The 19,472-nt window shown below is 39.1% G+C and overlaps 1 protein-coding gene across 1 annotated transcript; it reads right to left on the reverse strand.

The window, feature by feature from the left end:
* Positions 1–117: 117 nt before the first annotated feature.
* Positions 118–9,102, reverse strand: LOC124288025 (zinc finger protein 792-like). The gene is made up of 4 exons (XM_046724559.1): positions 9,063–9,102; positions 5,618–7,701; positions 3,071–3,238; positions 118–1,782 (listed from the first exon to the last, which is right to left on the reverse strand). The coding sequence occupies exons 2-4, from the start codon at positions 7,638–7,640 to the stop codon at positions 959–961; spliced, it is 3,015 nt and encodes a 1,004-aa protein (XP_046580515.1). The 5' UTR covers positions 7,641–7,701; positions 9,063–9,102; the 3' UTR covers positions 118–958.
* Between the last annotated feature and the right edge of the window lie 10,370 nt (positions 9,103–19,472).

The raw sequence follows: 19,472 nt of genomic DNA on the forward strand, positions 1-19,472 counted from the left end.
TATCTTCATACAACATAACTATTTGCCACCTCAGCATTACTATACACCTTATTCATAGTGTCAAGCACAATTTTGACATTGTTCCAATCATAATGCAAAACTGAAAGTTCATTCAGACACAGAGATTAATCCTCCGTTTCCTGAACCACTTTGCAGAATGATCAAGTTGTCAACATTTAAAAGGATGAACTATATATCCAGTTGTGGAATGGTTCTTATGATTGTTGACAGCAGAGAAAAACTGGGACAGTATTTCAGTCCGGTGTCATTTGAAGTGATAGATGATAACTGGAAGCTTGATTCTCCTCAGGACAGTAATAATAACAGTAATATTTTATCTAATGTACTTCACAGATATTAGTTCATTTAACATGATATGTTTGCGCTATAACATCCATCAGCTAACAACAGTATGAATATGATCAAAAACTGTTTCCTCCTTTTCTCTGCTCAAAGTAATATTGGTCTGTTTGCTTGTCTACATATGTAAAAGAAGCAAATATAGGTGTATGCATGTGGTATGAACTTTGCATAAGGAAGGTATGATCTAGCATTGCCAGTACCTCATCTGTAATAATCATGATCTACACCTATCAACTGAATGCTGGTCCCAGATAACATGAAGTTAAAAACATATAAAGGTACATGAATAATGTTTTGGAAAAAAACAACCCAATGTAACAAATTGCATCTCAATACCCTTGCCCTTTCAGTAATTTCATGTAAAAAAAAAACCCCATTCCATTCAAATGCTCATCAGTCATGGTGGGCCAAGGCATAATAAACATGGTAACCATTGTCAACAAGAAAAGATACCTGCCACCCTAACCCTAACAATGTATGAACAACAGCTTGAGGAAGCTCTAGACAATCTCCTGTCTTGTGTCCTGTAGCTGGAAGAAAGTCCCATGAACATCATGATCAGAAGAGAGCCATGAAAGCTCCTAGACCTCCATAGTCAGGTTGTTGTTGTTGCTGCTGCTGCTGATGTTGTTGTTGATGCTGGTGTTGTTGATGTTGATGAGGGTGCTGCTGATGCTGATGTGATGAGACAAGTACAGAGGAGGTGCTTGGTACAACATAGGATGTCATTGGTGCACCTGACACAGATTCTATAGTGGGAAGAACCTGCATGTGAGGTGGGGCCGGAGACTGAGAGGATATAGCTGGGGGGTGCTGGCCACTTGGAGGGGGGAGGTGGGTGTAACATGGCTGCCTGCTGGTGGACATGTGCTGTCATACTTTGCTGCTGACTACTCAGACCTGGTGGAATGTCCAGCACTGGACCCGGATGTCGTCCATGTTGGACTTGGGAACCATCTTCAGTTGGAGCAGTCATTCTCACATAACCATGTTCTGACAACACAAGGGGCTGAGGATTCTGTTTCATGGGGTTTGCAGGATCCTCTGTTTGGTCTGCAAGTGGGGGATGAGGAAGAGGCACAACGTTCACAGGCCAGGCACTGGATTTTGGTTTACGAGGTCGCCGCACAGTTGGGTACTTGGACTTTTCTGGGCTGTTTGACCCATGGTGTCGGAGAATATGATCTTTCAGTTTGTCAATCCTGGCAGAATTATAGTCACATTCATTACACTTGAATGGCTTTTGGTCAAGGTGGATTCTCTCATGTCTTACTAGATGACTTTTTTCCACGAATGCCTTGCCGCAAGTCGGACAGACATGTCGCCTAATGCCGAGATGTGAACGCATGTGTGCTTTCAGCTGACTTCTTTTGGGGGTAACATAGGTACACTGGGGGAAGTGACAGTGGTAAACATCACCTGAAGCAAGAACACATGCCATAAGTTGTGTAAAAACCAACAATCAGTGAGCCTCTAAAAATATGTACACATGGTATAAGTGTGGGGCACTTTTCAGAACAGGACTGCCTCTGTGGTGTAGTGGTTAGAGCGTCCGCCCGGAGAGCGGAAGGTCGCGGGTTCGATCCCCGACCTCGTCATACCAAAAGACGTTAAAAAATGGTACTTGTTGGTCCCAGCCTGGCGCTCGGCATTAATGGGTACAACAAGGACTGGTCGGCTCGGAGTCAGTATAATGTGTCTGAGTGGGGTATTCATGCTTTACTGCAGCATAGTATCTCAGTGGGCTAGCACTATAAAACCAGCTTCAGTCTGGGCTAGTACGAGCAGCTGCTCATACACATACACACGCATGCACATCGTCATATGAGCAAAATATTCTCAAGTACGACGTAAAACCCAATTTCACCTCACCTCACCTTTTTAGAACAAGTGCATGTATGGGTTAGAACTACACAAATATCGCAATCGTTGGTCCACATAAACATTCAAACACCAAATGACCAATTATAGAACATAAAAAATCACGGGATAAGATCACGACTGTTTTGCCAAATGTAAATGAAACATTTTCTCAGAGCAAATAACAATGTGGTACAGTACAACTATACTACCTATGCCAACACACTTCAATTTAATTCAGCCCCCTGGGATTATACAACCCCTACTGATATATCAAGTTAACACTCCCACGACTCATACCATAAGGTGCCTATTTACTGCTGTTGGCCAAGGGATATGCAAATTTGATTTAATGTTTCAGAGTGGAGTTGAGTTCCTGGGTCCAGTTGTACAAAACAAGCTTAGTCTTAGTCTACCTTACAGACACTGAAACAAGATATCCAATACACCCCATGCTATTCTATAACAGTTGGCAAGTCTAGATTACCACAGTTTCAGAAATTGAACAAAGTTTTATTGAGACAACCTAGCAACTGTAAAACCTGTTCGTTTCAGAGACTAGATAGATGTTACTCTATAATCTATTAGTATAGCATGCCAAGAATTTGAAGGATAAGCATGGGAAATAATGTACATGGCACCATCAGAATCATGGTCATCATCATGCAATTTTCATTCAGGATATATTCTTGTACAGTTTTACATCTTTTAACACATTAATAGAAGATACATCTTGAGAGTGTATTAATAAGAGAAATATCAGATGAGTATATCTGTGTGATAGCAGGGGAATATCTTGGATTATGTGACACAGCCACAAATACACAAATCTAAGCTAGTTCAGTACCTGAGTGTATCCGCCGATGTGCTATGAGGTGAGACTGGTACTTCGTAGCAAAGCCACACGTGTCACACAAGTATGGGCGGTCATCGCTGTGTGTCACTTTATGCTGGTTCATTGTATTCTTTGTGGCGAAGCTTCGATGACAGATGTTACACTCAAATGGCTTCTCACCTACATAAAGGATGAAATGCAATATTATAAAAAACAAAGAGTACATACAGAATGTTCTGGAAGAAGAATGTATAAACACTGATTAACTTTCATATATAAACACTATCGCCATTGTTCTTTGTGTTTAGTACGTCGTCATATGAGCGAAATATTCTCAAGTACAACGTTAAACCCAATTTCACCTCACCTTTGTGTTTAGTAGCCATGATGGCAGCTTGACTGTGCTAAACAGTCAAAATACTTTCCAGTCAGAAACCAGAATGCAACCTTAGCCTGATGACCCTGGCTCATCCGATGGGGTCATAAATGTAGCTACAACCCACACTGAAGTTCATGTTACAGTAGTAAGTAAGCACTTGGTCATGTTGGTACCAGTACTGTATGTACATGGTGTAGGGTAATTACGGACACGATGGGAGCAATGAGCACCAATATGAACTAGACTTACTTCTGAAGACATCCTGTACATAATTTACAATGTATAGACCACATCCACATGGAGTGATCCCATACCATGCCCCTCCATATACTACTACCTCAGAGATACAACACGGGGTATCCCTTGAACACACACACACACACACACACACACACACACCCCCCTCAATGTACTACTGCCTAAGACATACAACATGGGGTACCCCTTGAACCCTCCATACCATGCCCCGCGATGTACTACTACCTAAGACATACAACACGGGGTATCCCTTGAACACCCCCCCCCCCCTCAATGTACTACTACCTCAGACATACAACATGGGGTACCCCTTGAACCCTCCATACCATGCCCCTCGATGTACTACTACCTCAGAGATACAACACAGGGTACCCCTTGAACCCTCCATACCATGCCCCGCGATGTACTACTACCTCAGAGATACAACATGGGGTACCCCTTGAACCCTCCATACCATGCCCCTCGATGTACTACTGCCTCAGAGATACAACACGGGGTACCCCTTGAACCCTCCATACCATGCCCCGCGATGTACTACTACCTCAGAGATACAACATGGGGTACCCCTTGAACCCTCCATACCATGCCCCTTGATGTACTACTGCCTCAGAGATACAACACGGGGTACCCCTTGAACCCTCCATACCATGCCCCTCGATGGACTACTGCCTCAGAGATATAACACGGGGTACCCCTTGAACTCTCCATACCATGCCCCTCGATGTACTACTACCTCAGAGTTACAACATGGGGTACCCCTTGAACCCTCCATGACATGCCCCTCGATGTACTAGTACCTCAGAGTTACAACACGGGGTATCCCTTGAACATATTGAACCTACCATACCATGCCCCTCGATGTACTACTTCCACACTCCTCACATACTACACAGGGTACCCCTTGAACCCTCCATGACATGCCCCTCAATGTACTAGTACCTCAGAGATACAACACGGGGTACCCCTTGAACATATTGAACCTACCATACCATGCCCCTCGATGTACTACGGGTACCCCTTGAACCCTCCATACCATGCCCTCATGATGTACTACTACTACCTCAGAGATACAAGGGTACCCCCTTGAACCCTCCATACCATGCCCCTTGATGTACTACTGCCTCAGAGATACAACACGGGTACCCCTTGAACCCTCCATACCATGCCCCTCGATGGACTACTGCCTCAGAGATATAACACGGGGTACCCCTTGAACTCTCCATACCATGCCCCTCGATGTACTACTACCTCAGAGTTACAACATGGGGTACCCCTTGAACCCTCCATGACATGCCCCTCGATGTACTAGTACCTCAGAGTTACAACACGGGGTATCCCTTGAACATATTGAACCTACCATACCATGCCCCTCGATGTACTACTTCCACACTCCTCACATACTACACAGGGTACCCCTTGAACCCTCCATGACATGCCCCTCAATGTACTAGTACCTCAGAGATACAACACGGGGTACCCCTTGAACATATTGAACCTACCATACCATGCCCCTCGATGTACTACTTCCACACTCCTCACATACTACACAGGGTACCCCTTGAACCCTCCATGACATGCCCCTCGATGTACTAGTACCTCAGAGATACAACACGGGGTAAAACATATGAAAAGTAATTCTAAAGATTTTCTGGTTGACTTTGAAAAGAAAAATCTTCATGGTGCCCCAAATTTACCGGTTTATGTTTCTCCCTACAATATCCCATGTTTGCTGTCTAAAAACATATGATTCAGGGTTGTGATTTACCGGCAGAAAGGGTGAGAATATGAACTTACAAAATAGGAGTACTGTATTTGGATACAAATTGGATCCCAATATTATAGGGATATGTATCATATTGCATCCTCATCGTATTGCTACATCTCTAATGACCATGCTGAACATATTGAAAACTAGATCAAACCTGTGTGAGATCGCTTGTGTGAGGTAAGATTGTTCCTTGCCCGAAACCGAGCAGGGCATTGATCACATGCCCATCTCCTTTCATCGGTGTGCCTGTCCTTGTGATTCAACAGCAGATGGATCTTATCAAATATCTGATTACAATCTTCAAAGTCACAATGGTAGGGCGGTTCCCCATAATGTTCCTTACAGTGGGTATAGTATTCCTTGCTCCACTGACACTCAAAAGGGCACATTGCACACTTAAATGCTAAACCTTCCTCATGAATCCTTCTCATATGATTTCTTAGTGCTTGTTCATTTTTGCCAATATAAGAACACTTTTCACATTTTGGTTTAATAGGTTCTGTGCCCTTCTTTGGACGTCCTCGTTTTCGCTTCCTTTGCTGACCCGAATATCCATGATTCTCCTCTTCCTCATCTTCTTCCTCCTCCTCTTCTTCATCATCTTGTTGCTGCAGATGTAGTGCCTGAGCTAATTTGTGGAAGTTGGACTCTTCTTCATTTTCCCCATCACATTCACGACTGGGAGACAAAGCCCCATCTTGTTTTCCTCTTGCAGTGAAGTCAGGATCATTTTCATCATCTCCCAGCAATTCTTCTGGCTCTTCCACTGTATTGTCCTCATCATCATTAACTTCATCACCATTATCAAACTCATCATACACAACAGGTTTAGGAACCCTGGTAGATTCTCTCCTTGTCACAGTATCAGGTTCTTCTTCAAGCCCTCTCAAGGATGCTTTTCGTCTCCTAGATCTCTTCAAACCTTTGGTCAGTCTTTTTTTCGTCCTTGGAATTTTCTTTGGTTTGGAACTCTTACGCCCACTGGATTTCCGTTTCGGTAAATCACTGCTTGATCTTGTCAAAGCCGATGTCTGCTGAATAGCTTCAGGTACAGATCCTTCCTCTGACTTCAGCACCAAGTGCCTGTCCTCCTCTGACATATCTGTGACATAAAGCATTTGACTATTCACCTGCTGCTGCAGCTTAGGACCAGAGTCATTATCTGTCTGCACAGCCACATTTGAGAGGCCTGCATTGACAGGTTTTGGCCGTGCCCCCTGCTGCTGGGGTACCAGACACACAGTCACCGGAGAGAACACTTCAGGTGCTGTCTTCCAAATACTGCTCTGTACAACTTGGGACAGGAGGTAGGAGTACTTGCTACGGAGGTCACTGAAGGCATTGGTGTATGGTCCCAACGATATCCCAGAGCTGTGGAGTGTCTGAAGAAGGAGGTACAAACTGGACTCGTTGGTGGTGAAGAAGTTCTCAGTTTGACTTATCTCCATTAGGAAGTCATTTGCTACAGTGGACCAATCTATGTGACCAAGTAGCACCACAAAATACTGTTCCCTCTCTTTCACATCATAGCCAAGCCAGCTGATAATGAGGAACAGTTTCACCTCTGGCTTCAAGTTTATCACATACCCACTTGACAAGAAAGTGTTGAAGCGCACAGCACTTAGATTAAGGAAATCATTCTGTTTAACGGCTTCAGGTAGATGCATCTGAAGATAGGTCAGAGAGTAGTCCTCCAAGCCAGAGAGCTGGAACTTGCGTGCCAATTGGAACGTACTGATGATATTGCCAACATGAAGGTTGCAGCGCAGTGATCCCTCGCACATATCCCGCAGTGGCTGGACCTGGAAACTGGTTGCCAAATGCAACACTTGGATCAAATTTACTTCTCGGAGGTCAAGGGCAGTAGTGTACATGTAGTCCAGCACTGCAGCGAAGACATTGACATTGTTGAAATTGATCTTGATGACCTCTCTCTCGATGTTCTTCATGTTGAGCATGCTGTGTATATAGGGGCTCCAGGAAGCTACTACAGCCCGGTGGCAGTAAAACTTGACTGCTTTTACTTCAATCACCAGGTCACAGTACAACTGCTTTTCTCGCAGCTGTAGCAGCTTCTCCAGAAAAGGCATCTTGATCTGTGGGGATGCAGTTGAGGAAGGGTCTCCACAGCTGTAGCCATGATCAGAGTGAGGCTGGGACACCTGCCCATCCTCCATGGTGCAGATTCTCACTTAGTTGTTTCCACAAGCAGGCTAATCATTCAAGGATGACAGACACCTGTGGAGAACAACAGCACTAGAGTTATAACAGTTAACTGATTGATAATACTCATATTCAAATAAATCAGTTTGGTCCATTATCAGGGATTATAGCATGGTCAGTATTCCCAAGTGAGAGTGAGTGAATGATAGATTGAGGAGATAAGTTAACTGCCACTTCAAAAAATTTTTAATTAGCAATTTCAGACAGTAATATTTGTTTGTAAGTATATAGAATCTATTCAAATTGTGGCTTGTGTAACTGCAGTCTTGACCATGTTGACTCTGTTTCACATGACATTCCACAAGTAGTATTCTTTTTAACAATAATTCTTCCTTCTTTCCAGACTAATGAATCACTCCAGCGCTAACAATGGAAAACCATGTGTAAGATCCAACAAGGGGAACTCATGAATCGACAAAGTTGGAAGCGTTGTTTTTTTCATTTGTTGAATAAATCATATCTTCCCGCATTTATCCTCATCACCCAAACAACTTAGACCACCAATTGAAAACATGACCAAAGGAAAATGTTGTTACATTGTTATTTCTAAAGGTGTGGATTACTGACGGACTGAGTTTGGTTTTACGCCGCTTTTAGCAATATTCCAGCAACATCACGGCAGGGAACACCAGAAATGGGCTTCACAAATTGTACCCATGTGGGGATTCGAACCCGGGTCTTCGGCGTGACGAGCCAACGCTTTAACCACTGGGCTACCCCACCGCCCCAAAGGTGTGGATTAATTCTACGTTGTAATCAGCCTGTCAAATCAGCTTGTCGTGACTGTCGAAAATCCAGTTGGCAACTGTTCAAGCCTCCAGTCATCATGTATCAATATTCTGGTGTGCACAAATTTGTATTAAAAGTTACTTACAAAATGACATATTTTTCAATATACAACAGGAGATTTGTACACTTCTACCCTGTTTGATCCACAGAGTTTTTAGCACTTTTGGCAACCATGATGTACTCAGATCAACACCAATATTGCACTGTATTACCTACGCCTTCATTCAGCTGAAATATCGACAATCTAGGTCAGCTATCTTATAGTTTACTATGTCATGCTGTAGAAAAGTACCAGGCTAAAATATTGTACGCTGACATTGAACAAAACCACAGAGACTTCAGAAAGGAAGCAATGAAGTGTTTGAACGACAAAAAATAATTTGAGGAAGTTGGTATGCTTTTCGGAACTCTTTCTCATGAACGGACATTGGATTTATTGTTGGAAAAGGCTCAGAAATGAAGCGGAAATGTTGAAAGCAATTAGTGTAGCAATATGGTAAATGGTTGTTTAGTGTTATGGGATGACACAAAGATAAAATAATGATCTGCAAATATGAGATATTTTCTAAAATATTAATGGACACAACCTTGAAATGTTCCCTCGTCGACGTCGCCATACACGGAAGTGACGTCACATATGATTATACCTTATATTTATAAGTTTGCAACAAAAAAACTAAACTTTTCATGGTATCTATTCTAGTCTACACTTATGCAGAATAATCACAATTATGCTGATTATTTTAAGATCCTTATTTGTATTCACTTCTTGGAAGTCTGTAACCATAGAAACTATGACTCGTAATGGCGGCCTGTGCGTGACGGTGTAAACAAGAGGTGCCATAACATTATTTATTCATCACATTCGCCCGAATCTAACGCTATGGTAAGTTACCGCTCATGACCGATGTATAATTGAACATTCTGACCATCTAATGCAATCAACAGTGGGCCATACTCGCAGCGCTGAGGTTAATTACTGAGAGGATTGTTTTACCCTGTAAAGTAACCAGGGTAAACAGATCCTGGGTCGGTGCCCGTTTCGTGGATCTTACAAGGCTAACAGCAATATCAACATCATGGGTGGCATCTTTGTATCCATTTATTTTATTTCCTTTGTCAGTATCCAGTGGAAGAGAATTGTGCAAGTAGAAAAAACTAATCAATCAAACTGTATCATCTAGCCATGTTGATGTCCCAGAGGACAAGGCTCAGGCAAATTGGCAATTCTAGCAAATATCGTTACAACCATTCAAACAAAATTTAGTTTGTATGCTAACTAGTCTTTCATAATGTATATCAATCTTAACTCAACAATGGGAGTCGCACATACAACAAATCACAGAGTTACAAGGGAAAAAAATCAAATTAGTTATCTTGCACCTTTTAATGATAAAACTAATGGAACGTGTAAAGGATGCTAAGAATAATAAATCTTGAGTCGTTCAAGACGTCTTTCTACATCAGAAAAAAAAAAACATCTGCAATTTTGATTCTGCCTTATTTGGCCTTTTTTGGAGTGGCAATGGGACACCTCCACTTGGAAAATAAGAAAACACCTCTTCTGATTTCTTTGACAGTCAGGAATTTAAACATATATGCAACAAAATTTGTCAAATTTGAATCCATAACAAGGATTGAACTTCAAGCAAAAGCAGCAGAGAACAGCAAAGCAGTACAAAATGCATGAAAATAGATTGCATGAGATGTTACTGTCACAAAGTTAGACACATTGGTCATTAAAACGTTTTGTCAATCTTTAATATATGATAGTATATTAATAAATATAATGTAAAGAAAGAAGAATATTAACACCTAGCACGTAGCCTTCTTGTCAATTTTCACTTGTACTAAACCTACAGCCTTCATCCCAGCACTGACACAGGAAATATGCAGTTGAATGAGTAGTTGGTAGGTTCTGAATTTGAGTCAGCGGAAATATAGAAACTGTTGTTCTTCTTAGGGCGACAGCCAAATTACATTCGGGCAATGAGAGATACAGAAATAAAAAATGTTGCCCTATTAAATACAAATGAGAATGGTGTACAGTAGGAATGTGTATTGGCTAAAAACTCATATTGCAATTGTGGTACTGCATGACATAGTAAGTGTGTTAAAAATAGTTTACTTTGTCTATCTCTAAATTTGATGGTAGTATTTCAAAATGTTTCATTATATGTTGAGCATACAAAATTTCAACATACAAATTTCCCTTGTTGCTGAACAATACTTGTAAGTTGTAGCATATTAGCGATGGAATGACATTTAGCCATGCAGAACGGTGCAGCCATTACTTTATTGTGCAAAGAAGGAAACGGATAACTTCAAAGGGAAACTTCATTAGTGATGGAATTTTCTGCCAGACTTTGATAATGATAATGAAACTTATTCAGGGATTGGGAAAGGCAGGGGCCATGGGCCATTTTGCACATTAGAATAAAAAATGGCCCATTAAAAGTTTGAAGTTTACTATTGATACAAGGGCAGTGGCCCATTCTAAATTCAGAAAATAGCTAATATTCCTGAAAATGGCCCATTGTCAAAGTTCTCTATCCCAATCCATGCTTATTATTTATACTGAAAATGCTGATACACTAAATTTCAGTTTTCTATGTGTCCTAAAAGTGAGGTTATAATTATGAACAACAGGAACTTAGTAACCCATCATTATGGTATCATTTGTCAAGTTAGTTAATGTCAGACAGAGGGGCCTATTTTTATAATACACTGAATGAATGCTGAACGTCTCAACACCACCGCCATTTTGGTCTTTCACACGTGGCCATGGCCAATGCTCCAAACACCAACTCAAAGGGAATAACTCCCAAACAAACTACTACATTATTGAATACCATTATCTATCTAGAAGCTCAGCAACATCTGTCAAAAAGTATTTATAAGTAATTATTTAGGGTAACTTTGAAAATCTGCACCCTACTGGAGTGCAAGGGGGTTAATGGGTTAAAAGGGGTGTGGACAGAACTAAAATAATGAAATGTTGATGATAATAATACAAGAAAATATGTTTTTTTTCCCCCAGAATGTAAACAAAAAAACAGTGCATAGTATTGATACTAAATTATTCATATCCTTAAAAATTCATACCCACCAAAATTCAAACATGATTTGGAATATTCATACTTTATTTCACTAACTCGGACACACATTTGGACCACCCTTACTCAAAGTACACACAAAACATAGACTGTGAAAACAACAGAATTATATGTTTATATTGTATTTACTGCATTAAATGGACATATTCTAGCGTACATATGGGTGCCATTAATTCAAAGCACTGTTTTGACACATTTGTACATTCAGAGCCCTTTCAGTTCAGTGTAAACCCATGCAATCATTCATTATACATTTCAAATATTCAGTTAAAATTTCGCTCAATATGTTGATTGGGATTATTCCTTAGACAAGAAACCAACACATTCAGTATCAGACACAAGCAGTTCAAACACAGCAACCAGTGGTCTCAGCTGTTGTTCACTGGCCTTGTTTTTAAACAACAATGAAACAATAAATGGAAACAACAATAAAACAATAAATGGAAATGAGTTGGCCCTGGTGTAATATTTTTTATGATGTAATCATTTTATCACAGTAACTGCAAAGTGTTTGGAAGTCTAGCAAGAAGTTTACACTGTTGGAGTTTACACTCTTGTTATGTGAAACACAAAACAAACGATGTCGTCACTGAAAATCTGATGAATCAATGCCAAATAGCTGAGACTTTTGGTGATTGGCAGTACTAAAGATATTTTCCAGAATTTACATTATCATTTCATAATAACAAACTTTAAATTCATTTAAATTTTCATTGTGGTTTTTTGGGGTACAGGTGACCCAGCTGATTAGGAATGGGTGGGCTCAGGCTATCAACCAACAATGGCAATCCTTTTGTATACAATACTCGGGTAAGAAAACCGCAAAACAAGTTGAAAAAACACTGTTTATGATGAAACAATCAGAAAGACTTGCGAATAATGAAAATATATTGTGAGATGTCTTTGTAATTTGATTGAATTTCCAGTCCACCAGCAGTCATTATTCAGAAATATATATCCTTAAAGGAATAAATAAGCCTTATGAAGAGGACCTGTCTGAAGCACCAAGGCCACAATTACCAACAACACTTTTAACAGTATTGTATGTTCATATGACTCATTCTTTGATATGTGTTATGAAGCACTGAATAGGTTTTACTGAACAGTCATCAGTGTTACTAATATGTCCTAAAACATGACTTGATTTGTTTATGAGATGTTGTATCCTATGTAGACTCGCAAAAATTGAGTTCATAGTTTTGTTTATGGTGATCATGTCATCTCTCCTTGATGTCATTGGTATAATAATGAAATGAACTCACTACTTGTACACCAGAACAGCCGGCACCAAACACGACGGAATCCATGAATTTCAAAATCAATGGTACGAGAAGATGAAAACATTTACAAATGTTTGTCCACGGACCTCATAACAAATTATTGTAACTGCCTATATTGTAACTCCTCCTTCGTAACAAATAGTGAACTGTGTCAAAATTTTAATAATAGTTTGTTAAACAACTTATTTTTTTTATTTTTAGGACATAAATTCTGCAAATAAATCACAGAGTTGGTCTGATGTTTTGATTATGATCAGCGTTTCATTGAGGATTATGTGTTTATTATTTTTCAAGTTAGGTTGCTTCATTGGTCCGTTTTTGAGCCGAACGGACTATAGTGTGATTATCAACCTCATTATTTGGACTCATTAAAACTACACTACACTCAAGTCTTTAAGTGGCATTTGGAAGTGAAAAAGGTTCAAATTTATGGCTGTCAACTTCAGTACTATGAGGAACACAATGTTTTGGAGTATATCCTTGCTCCTTCATCAGGTGAAAGAAGGCTTGGAAGCTGACAGCAATTTGTACTTGTAAACTTCAAAACTAATAAGATGACAAAGGTGGACACTCCGACAAGGGAAGCCAGAAGTTCATTGGCACTGACTGGTAATGGCAATGTAATCAACAACATAAGGTAGCTACATTCTACTTTGATGACAAGTATGGAGTGTGTGGTAGTTTCTGCTTTATATGTCTGACAAATGTGCTTGAGTCTAAGTCTAACTAGCCTCAATCTGTCCTTGCATTGTTGTCAGTCAGTAACAACTTTTGACATATCAACCTTTTAGGCTTTTAAATAAGCCTTAACTAGACAAATAATACTTGACACATGCTTCTGATTTGATTGTGGCAATGTTTGCAGACTGCCTAATGTACACATTCAGCGTGGAAATGTGAATAAAATTATAGTTGTGCATGATCACAGCTAACATTTGATAACAGTTATAATGAGAATTCATGGTTTTGCATGTTTTAATGAATATAGACAGAAAATATGTCCAGTTTTTTGTGAGTTTTGTACTTCTCAGTGTCTGTTTTGTCACAACAAGCCTGTTTCATTAGGCTAAAAATAGATATAATCTAGTCAGAAACAGACATTGAGATTTTCTACGTACCTGCATTTGTTTCCAATTCCATTTGTTTCACGGGTCCATATGACTTGATCGGCCTTTGGTGGGATAACACCATTTCAGACATGACAATAATTATCAGTAGTAGTTATCTCCCTTTAGTTACACAGTCGTCAGCAGGTTTGACTTGCCTCTGTGGCAGCTCACTTCCAAAGGTATATTCTGTTATTGCACATAGTGCACTAAGTGTTGTCTGATGACCCCAAGGTCAAGTGATGAGGGCCTCCTATCCAATGTTATCAACTGACTGAACCATCATTCTTCATTAACAAAAATGACAAGCATCATGTTTATGATTATTGTATAAAACACATATGCTGGTATAATTTTTACAATTTATACGACATTGATACCTTATTGTTTGGGTGTACAATTGTCTGTATTTGGATGTTTGTAGTGAAATTAAGAGCTTTGAAAAGAATGTATACCATGAAATCAAGTTACAAATATAAAATAGGCAGCATAAAAATGAAACAACAGTAGTGTGATAGTTAGATCTGCTTTATAACCCATTTAATAACAATACACGTCAGAGAGAGAGAGAGAGGGGGGGGGAGGAGAGAGGAGGAAGGGAGATGGAGGTATGGAGATGTAATTTGACTTTTGTCCACATTCAAAGTGAACTTTGCAACTGCTTAGTCTCTGAAAATATATAATTCTGATAGAAACACACAGCTCTATTTAAATTGAAAGGGAGCCCCACTGAGATCACTGATATGGTTAATTCCTTGACCAGGGAACAATCTAGACTTGCTTCATTTGGGGATTTTACATTACAGAAAGGGCCGGGTGGAGGAGATGCACTTGGTAACAGTTCAGAGACTGAGACATACAGGGGTAACTGCAGAAAACTGCTGCTAAATGACAGAAAATCGGGCCATGACGTAAGCTCACTTGACTTTCAGATAATTGAGGACATGGATTCAGTCACACATGTTTTAAACTCACCTGACCCTCTGTGAGGTGAGCTACAAGTGAATAACCCAAGAAGTTAATGCTCCCAAACCCTTACTGTTTGGATTTGTATGTTTCAGAACTCATGACAGAAGCAGTCGCTGCATCACTGGGGTGTCTGGGGGGAAGCATCATCAGGCCGACCTGGGACGCCCATCTCCAACCTTTACCTGTGTTTACTGAGATTTATCAATGGTACAAAATCATCTAGAAAATATGGTGTGTATCTGTACCCTAACTTAGGGTTGATTTCTTTCAGTGGCATTTAGAAGTTGTACATTGATGTCCAAGATATTTGTATGGATTAAACTTCTTTTTAATTTCTCTCACGACGTTTTGAGACCAGTCCAGGTCCCTTCATCAGTTCCAGGTCCCTTCATCAGGTGAACTGATGAAGGGACCTGGACTGGTCTCAAAATGTCGTGAGAGAAATTAAAAAGAAGTTTAATCCATAAAAATATCTTGGACATTAGGGTTGATTGTCATTTTCTCAGTGAAAAAGATGCATTCTGTCAATAAACAGTTTCCGTTAAATTCTAGTTAAATGGGATGATTTGAACATTTTTTTTATAGCCTTGAAAGACAAATATTAGTTTGACAACAAAGAAAGGTGTCCTTTGATATTTGTCCACAGTAAGCTGTCAGTAGAAAGTAACTTGGAAGTACTGTATGTGGGTGGTGGAGCCAACCTGATGGACTGGGTGCTTCAAGAAAACCAAATATGTTGTTTGTGAAATTTTATTTGGCTTAAAAAAAGTATGGTTCTTTGTCATTGCTTTGAGTTATTTAGTGTGCATGTCATATAAATGAAAGATCAGTATTGTGAACAATATTATTATTTGATGTCACTTATACAATAACACAATGTCTATTTGATTTAAATATCTTGACTTAATAGGCAGGCAAAAAGAAGTCAGCCAAGAAGTCTGGAAAGAAGTCTGGAAAGAAGTCTGGCAAAAAGTCTGGCAAAAAGTCTGGCAAATCTTCTGCCAAATCCATAAAAAGTGTGAAATCTGAGGTGGACATTCTAAGTCCTCCAGCCATGGAGAACCTGTATTACATTGCACACGATGCAGTGGACGCTCTCAGCATGAGGGGTTTCGGATGGCCAGATGCACCCAAGGGGAAAAAGGGGAAAAAAGGCAAGAAGAAGAAAAAGTAGAAGAGAAAGTCCATTCATTTGTTTCTAGATGTTCCAGAATCATATGTGTAAGAGGGCCTTTATGTGGATCATAGGGATTCATGTGGTTGGATTGTTCAATTGATTAGTCAAAACCTAGGTGTTAATTTTTGCAGAAGAAAAGTTTAGATTTACAAAATGTGTGTGAAAATGAAGATTATATGCTACTTGAAGTTGAACTTTTTTATGGATATCAGAAAATGTTAAAATTTTAATTGTATTAGGTGTCAGTTTTGACATCTTCCAAATCATAGTTTCATGTTTGTTGTTAAATTAGCCTTGTTATTGGAACGTGAACAGAATCAGGTGAAGCTAGTGCGTTTTCTCAGGACAAATTCATCCAAAATGCCATAATAAAATGACTTGTTGAAGCTATTTGTGCCAAGTTCTGTGATTACATCAGTGCCTAAAATGTACATTGAGAAGCCAAACAGTTCATCTCTTACCACAACTTGCCGTTACTTGTTCTGTACTGTGTGAACAAAATATTGAGGGAAGATGTATTTGCTGAAGTTGTCATTCATATCTGTTGATGAACATATCACAACCCTTCTCTACATCCATTGCAGTGTTTGCTATATTTTGCTCACAGAAAACATTTGCTAGCAGTACCAAATATTCACTCCAAAGAAATGTGCATATTTAATTTCTTCAAATAAATATGAGAATTGCATATTTATTTTTCTACTTGTTAAGTGTTCTGGGTTTGTTTCACAATTTTCACTATTCAGTATTTGGTGAGGCATTATATCAGAATGAAGTCAGAATCCCTCGCTTTAATGAGATGATTTTGTGTTTCACACAGCAGGCTGTGGCCTGTGTTACCATTAGGAACACTGACATTCATTACAGTCTCACAATCATATTGGAGGAATTTGAAGTATATTTTCTGATTTGTAAAATGTAGCTGTAAGTTGAAAGAAAGCTATGACAGAGCTCTCATTTCCTTCCATGAAATGTTTGTAACCTGAAATTGTTATATAAGTTTGTCTTTATGTTATACCTAATTCTGTGATAAATCCACCCTTGTCCTCCATTCCAGGGTTGGTTTTGTTTTCCTGAAAATATCTGTGGACATATTTATGTACCATGTTGTGGTTTCTTTATGTCTTTATACATGGATCAACAGCATTATTTGGTTATTGATACAGTATTAACAACTTGTCATTAGCTTTATTTCCTTTCATAATTATTTATTATATGTCATATTTAATCTCTGTTTTACTGTTCATTTGATGCAATGAATAAATATGATTTTGAATTCACGTTTGTTATAGGGAGATAATTTTACTTGAAGTAATGTTTGGTTTTCTGTTATTATTTAGTTACAGTTATCAGTGAATGAACTTCCATTTAACCTAATCACCAGAGACAAATCACCCACCCCACCCCCAATCACCTTACCCGTTACTATGTGCCCCTACCCCACATTGCAGTTTTCAGTACTTAGTGGATAGCTTGGAGTGTTCTGTCCATATGTTAAACTGAGTGTCTATATCTGCAGCTATTAACACTGTATGTAGTGAGACTATTTGGTAGGGAGAAGCTATTAACACTGTATGTAGTGAGACTATTTGGTAGGGAGAAGCTATTAACACTGTATGTAGTGAGACTATTTGGTAGGGAGAAGGATTCTGAAGTGCAGCTGGGATGTGTGAAATGACTACAGTACATCTACTGAATAAATTTTAGAAGGTTATAAACTAATAATGGTTTCAATAATACTCTAGATTTCTTTCAGATTTCATAATTAATTGTCTGTATGTTAATAAAATACTTTTTTAGTATCCTGCTTTGTGTTTTGTAACAAATAGCTTCTTGCACCATCCAGGATCATGACAGAACTGTACAAATAGTCACTGGTGCGTCATATTAGCCAGAGAATACACACATTGAAAGTTAGTACACACATTCATTACCCTATCTCTATTTATTAACATGATACAAGTACATAGCTCTAGCTCCATTCAATAACATCATTCAAGTACATAGGCCAAGCTCCATTTAATAACAGGATACAAGTACATAGCCCAAGCTCCATTTAATAACAGGATACAAGTACATAACCCAAGCTCCATTTAATAACTGGATACAAGTACATAGGTCAAGCTCCATGTAATAACAGGATACAAGTACATAGCCCAAGCTCCATTTAATAACAGGGTGCAAGTACATAGCCCAAGCTCCATTTAATAATAGGAGACAAGTACATAGGCCAAGCTCCATTTAATAACAGGATACAAGTACATAGCCCAAGCTCCATTTAATAACATAATACAAGTACATAACCCAAGCTCCATTTAATAACAGGATACAAGTACATAGCCCAAGCTCCATTTAATAACAGGGTGCAAGTACATAGGCCAAGCTCCATTTAATAATAGGATACAAGTACATAGCCCAAGCTCGATTTAATAACAGGATACAAGTACATAACCCTAGCTCCATTGAATAATAGGATACAAGTACATAACCCTAGCTCCATTGAATAATAGGATACAAGTACATAGCCGAAGCTCCATTTGATAATAATATACATATACAAGTACATAGGCCAAACTCCATTTAATAACATAATACAAGTACATAGCCCAAGCTCCATTTAATAACAGGATGCAAGTACAGAGCCCAAGCTCCATTTAATAATAGGATGCAAGGACATAGCCCAAGCTCCATTTAATAACAGGATACAAGAACATAACCCTAGCTCCATTCAATAATAGGATACAAGTACATAGGCCAAGCTCCATTTAATAACAGGATACAAGTACATAGCCCAAGCTCCATTTAATAACAGGATACAAGTACATAACCCTAGCTCCATTGAATAATAGGATACAAGTACATAGCCCTAGCTCCATTTAATAATAGGATACAAGTACATAGCCCAAGCTCCATTTGATAATAATATACAAGTACATAGGCCAAACTCCATTTAATAACATCATGCAAGTACATAACCCTAGCTCCATTTAAAAACATGATACAAGTACATAGCCCTAGCTCCATTTAATAACATGATACAAGTACATAGCCCAAGCTCCATTTGAAAATAATATACAAGTACATAGGGCAAACTCCATTTAATAACATAATACAAGTACAGAGCCCTAGCTCCATTTAATAACAGGATACAAGTATATAGCCCAAGCTCCATTTAATAACAGGATGCAAGTACATAGCCCAAGCTCCATTTAATAACAGGATACAAGTACATAACCCTAGCTCCATTCAGTAATAATATACAAGTACATAGGCCAAACTCCATTTAATAACATCATACAAGTACATAACCCTAGCTCCATTTGATAACATCATACAAGTACATAGCCCT

Source organism: Haliotis rubra, unplaced genomic scaffold, assembly GCF_003918875.1.
Source record: "Haliotis rubra isolate DU_JTF1 unplaced genomic scaffold, ASM391887v1 Scf111, whole genome shotgun sequence".
NCBI classification, from domain to species: Eukaryota; Metazoa; Mollusca; class Gastropoda; order Lepetellida; family Haliotidae; genus Haliotis; species Haliotis rubra.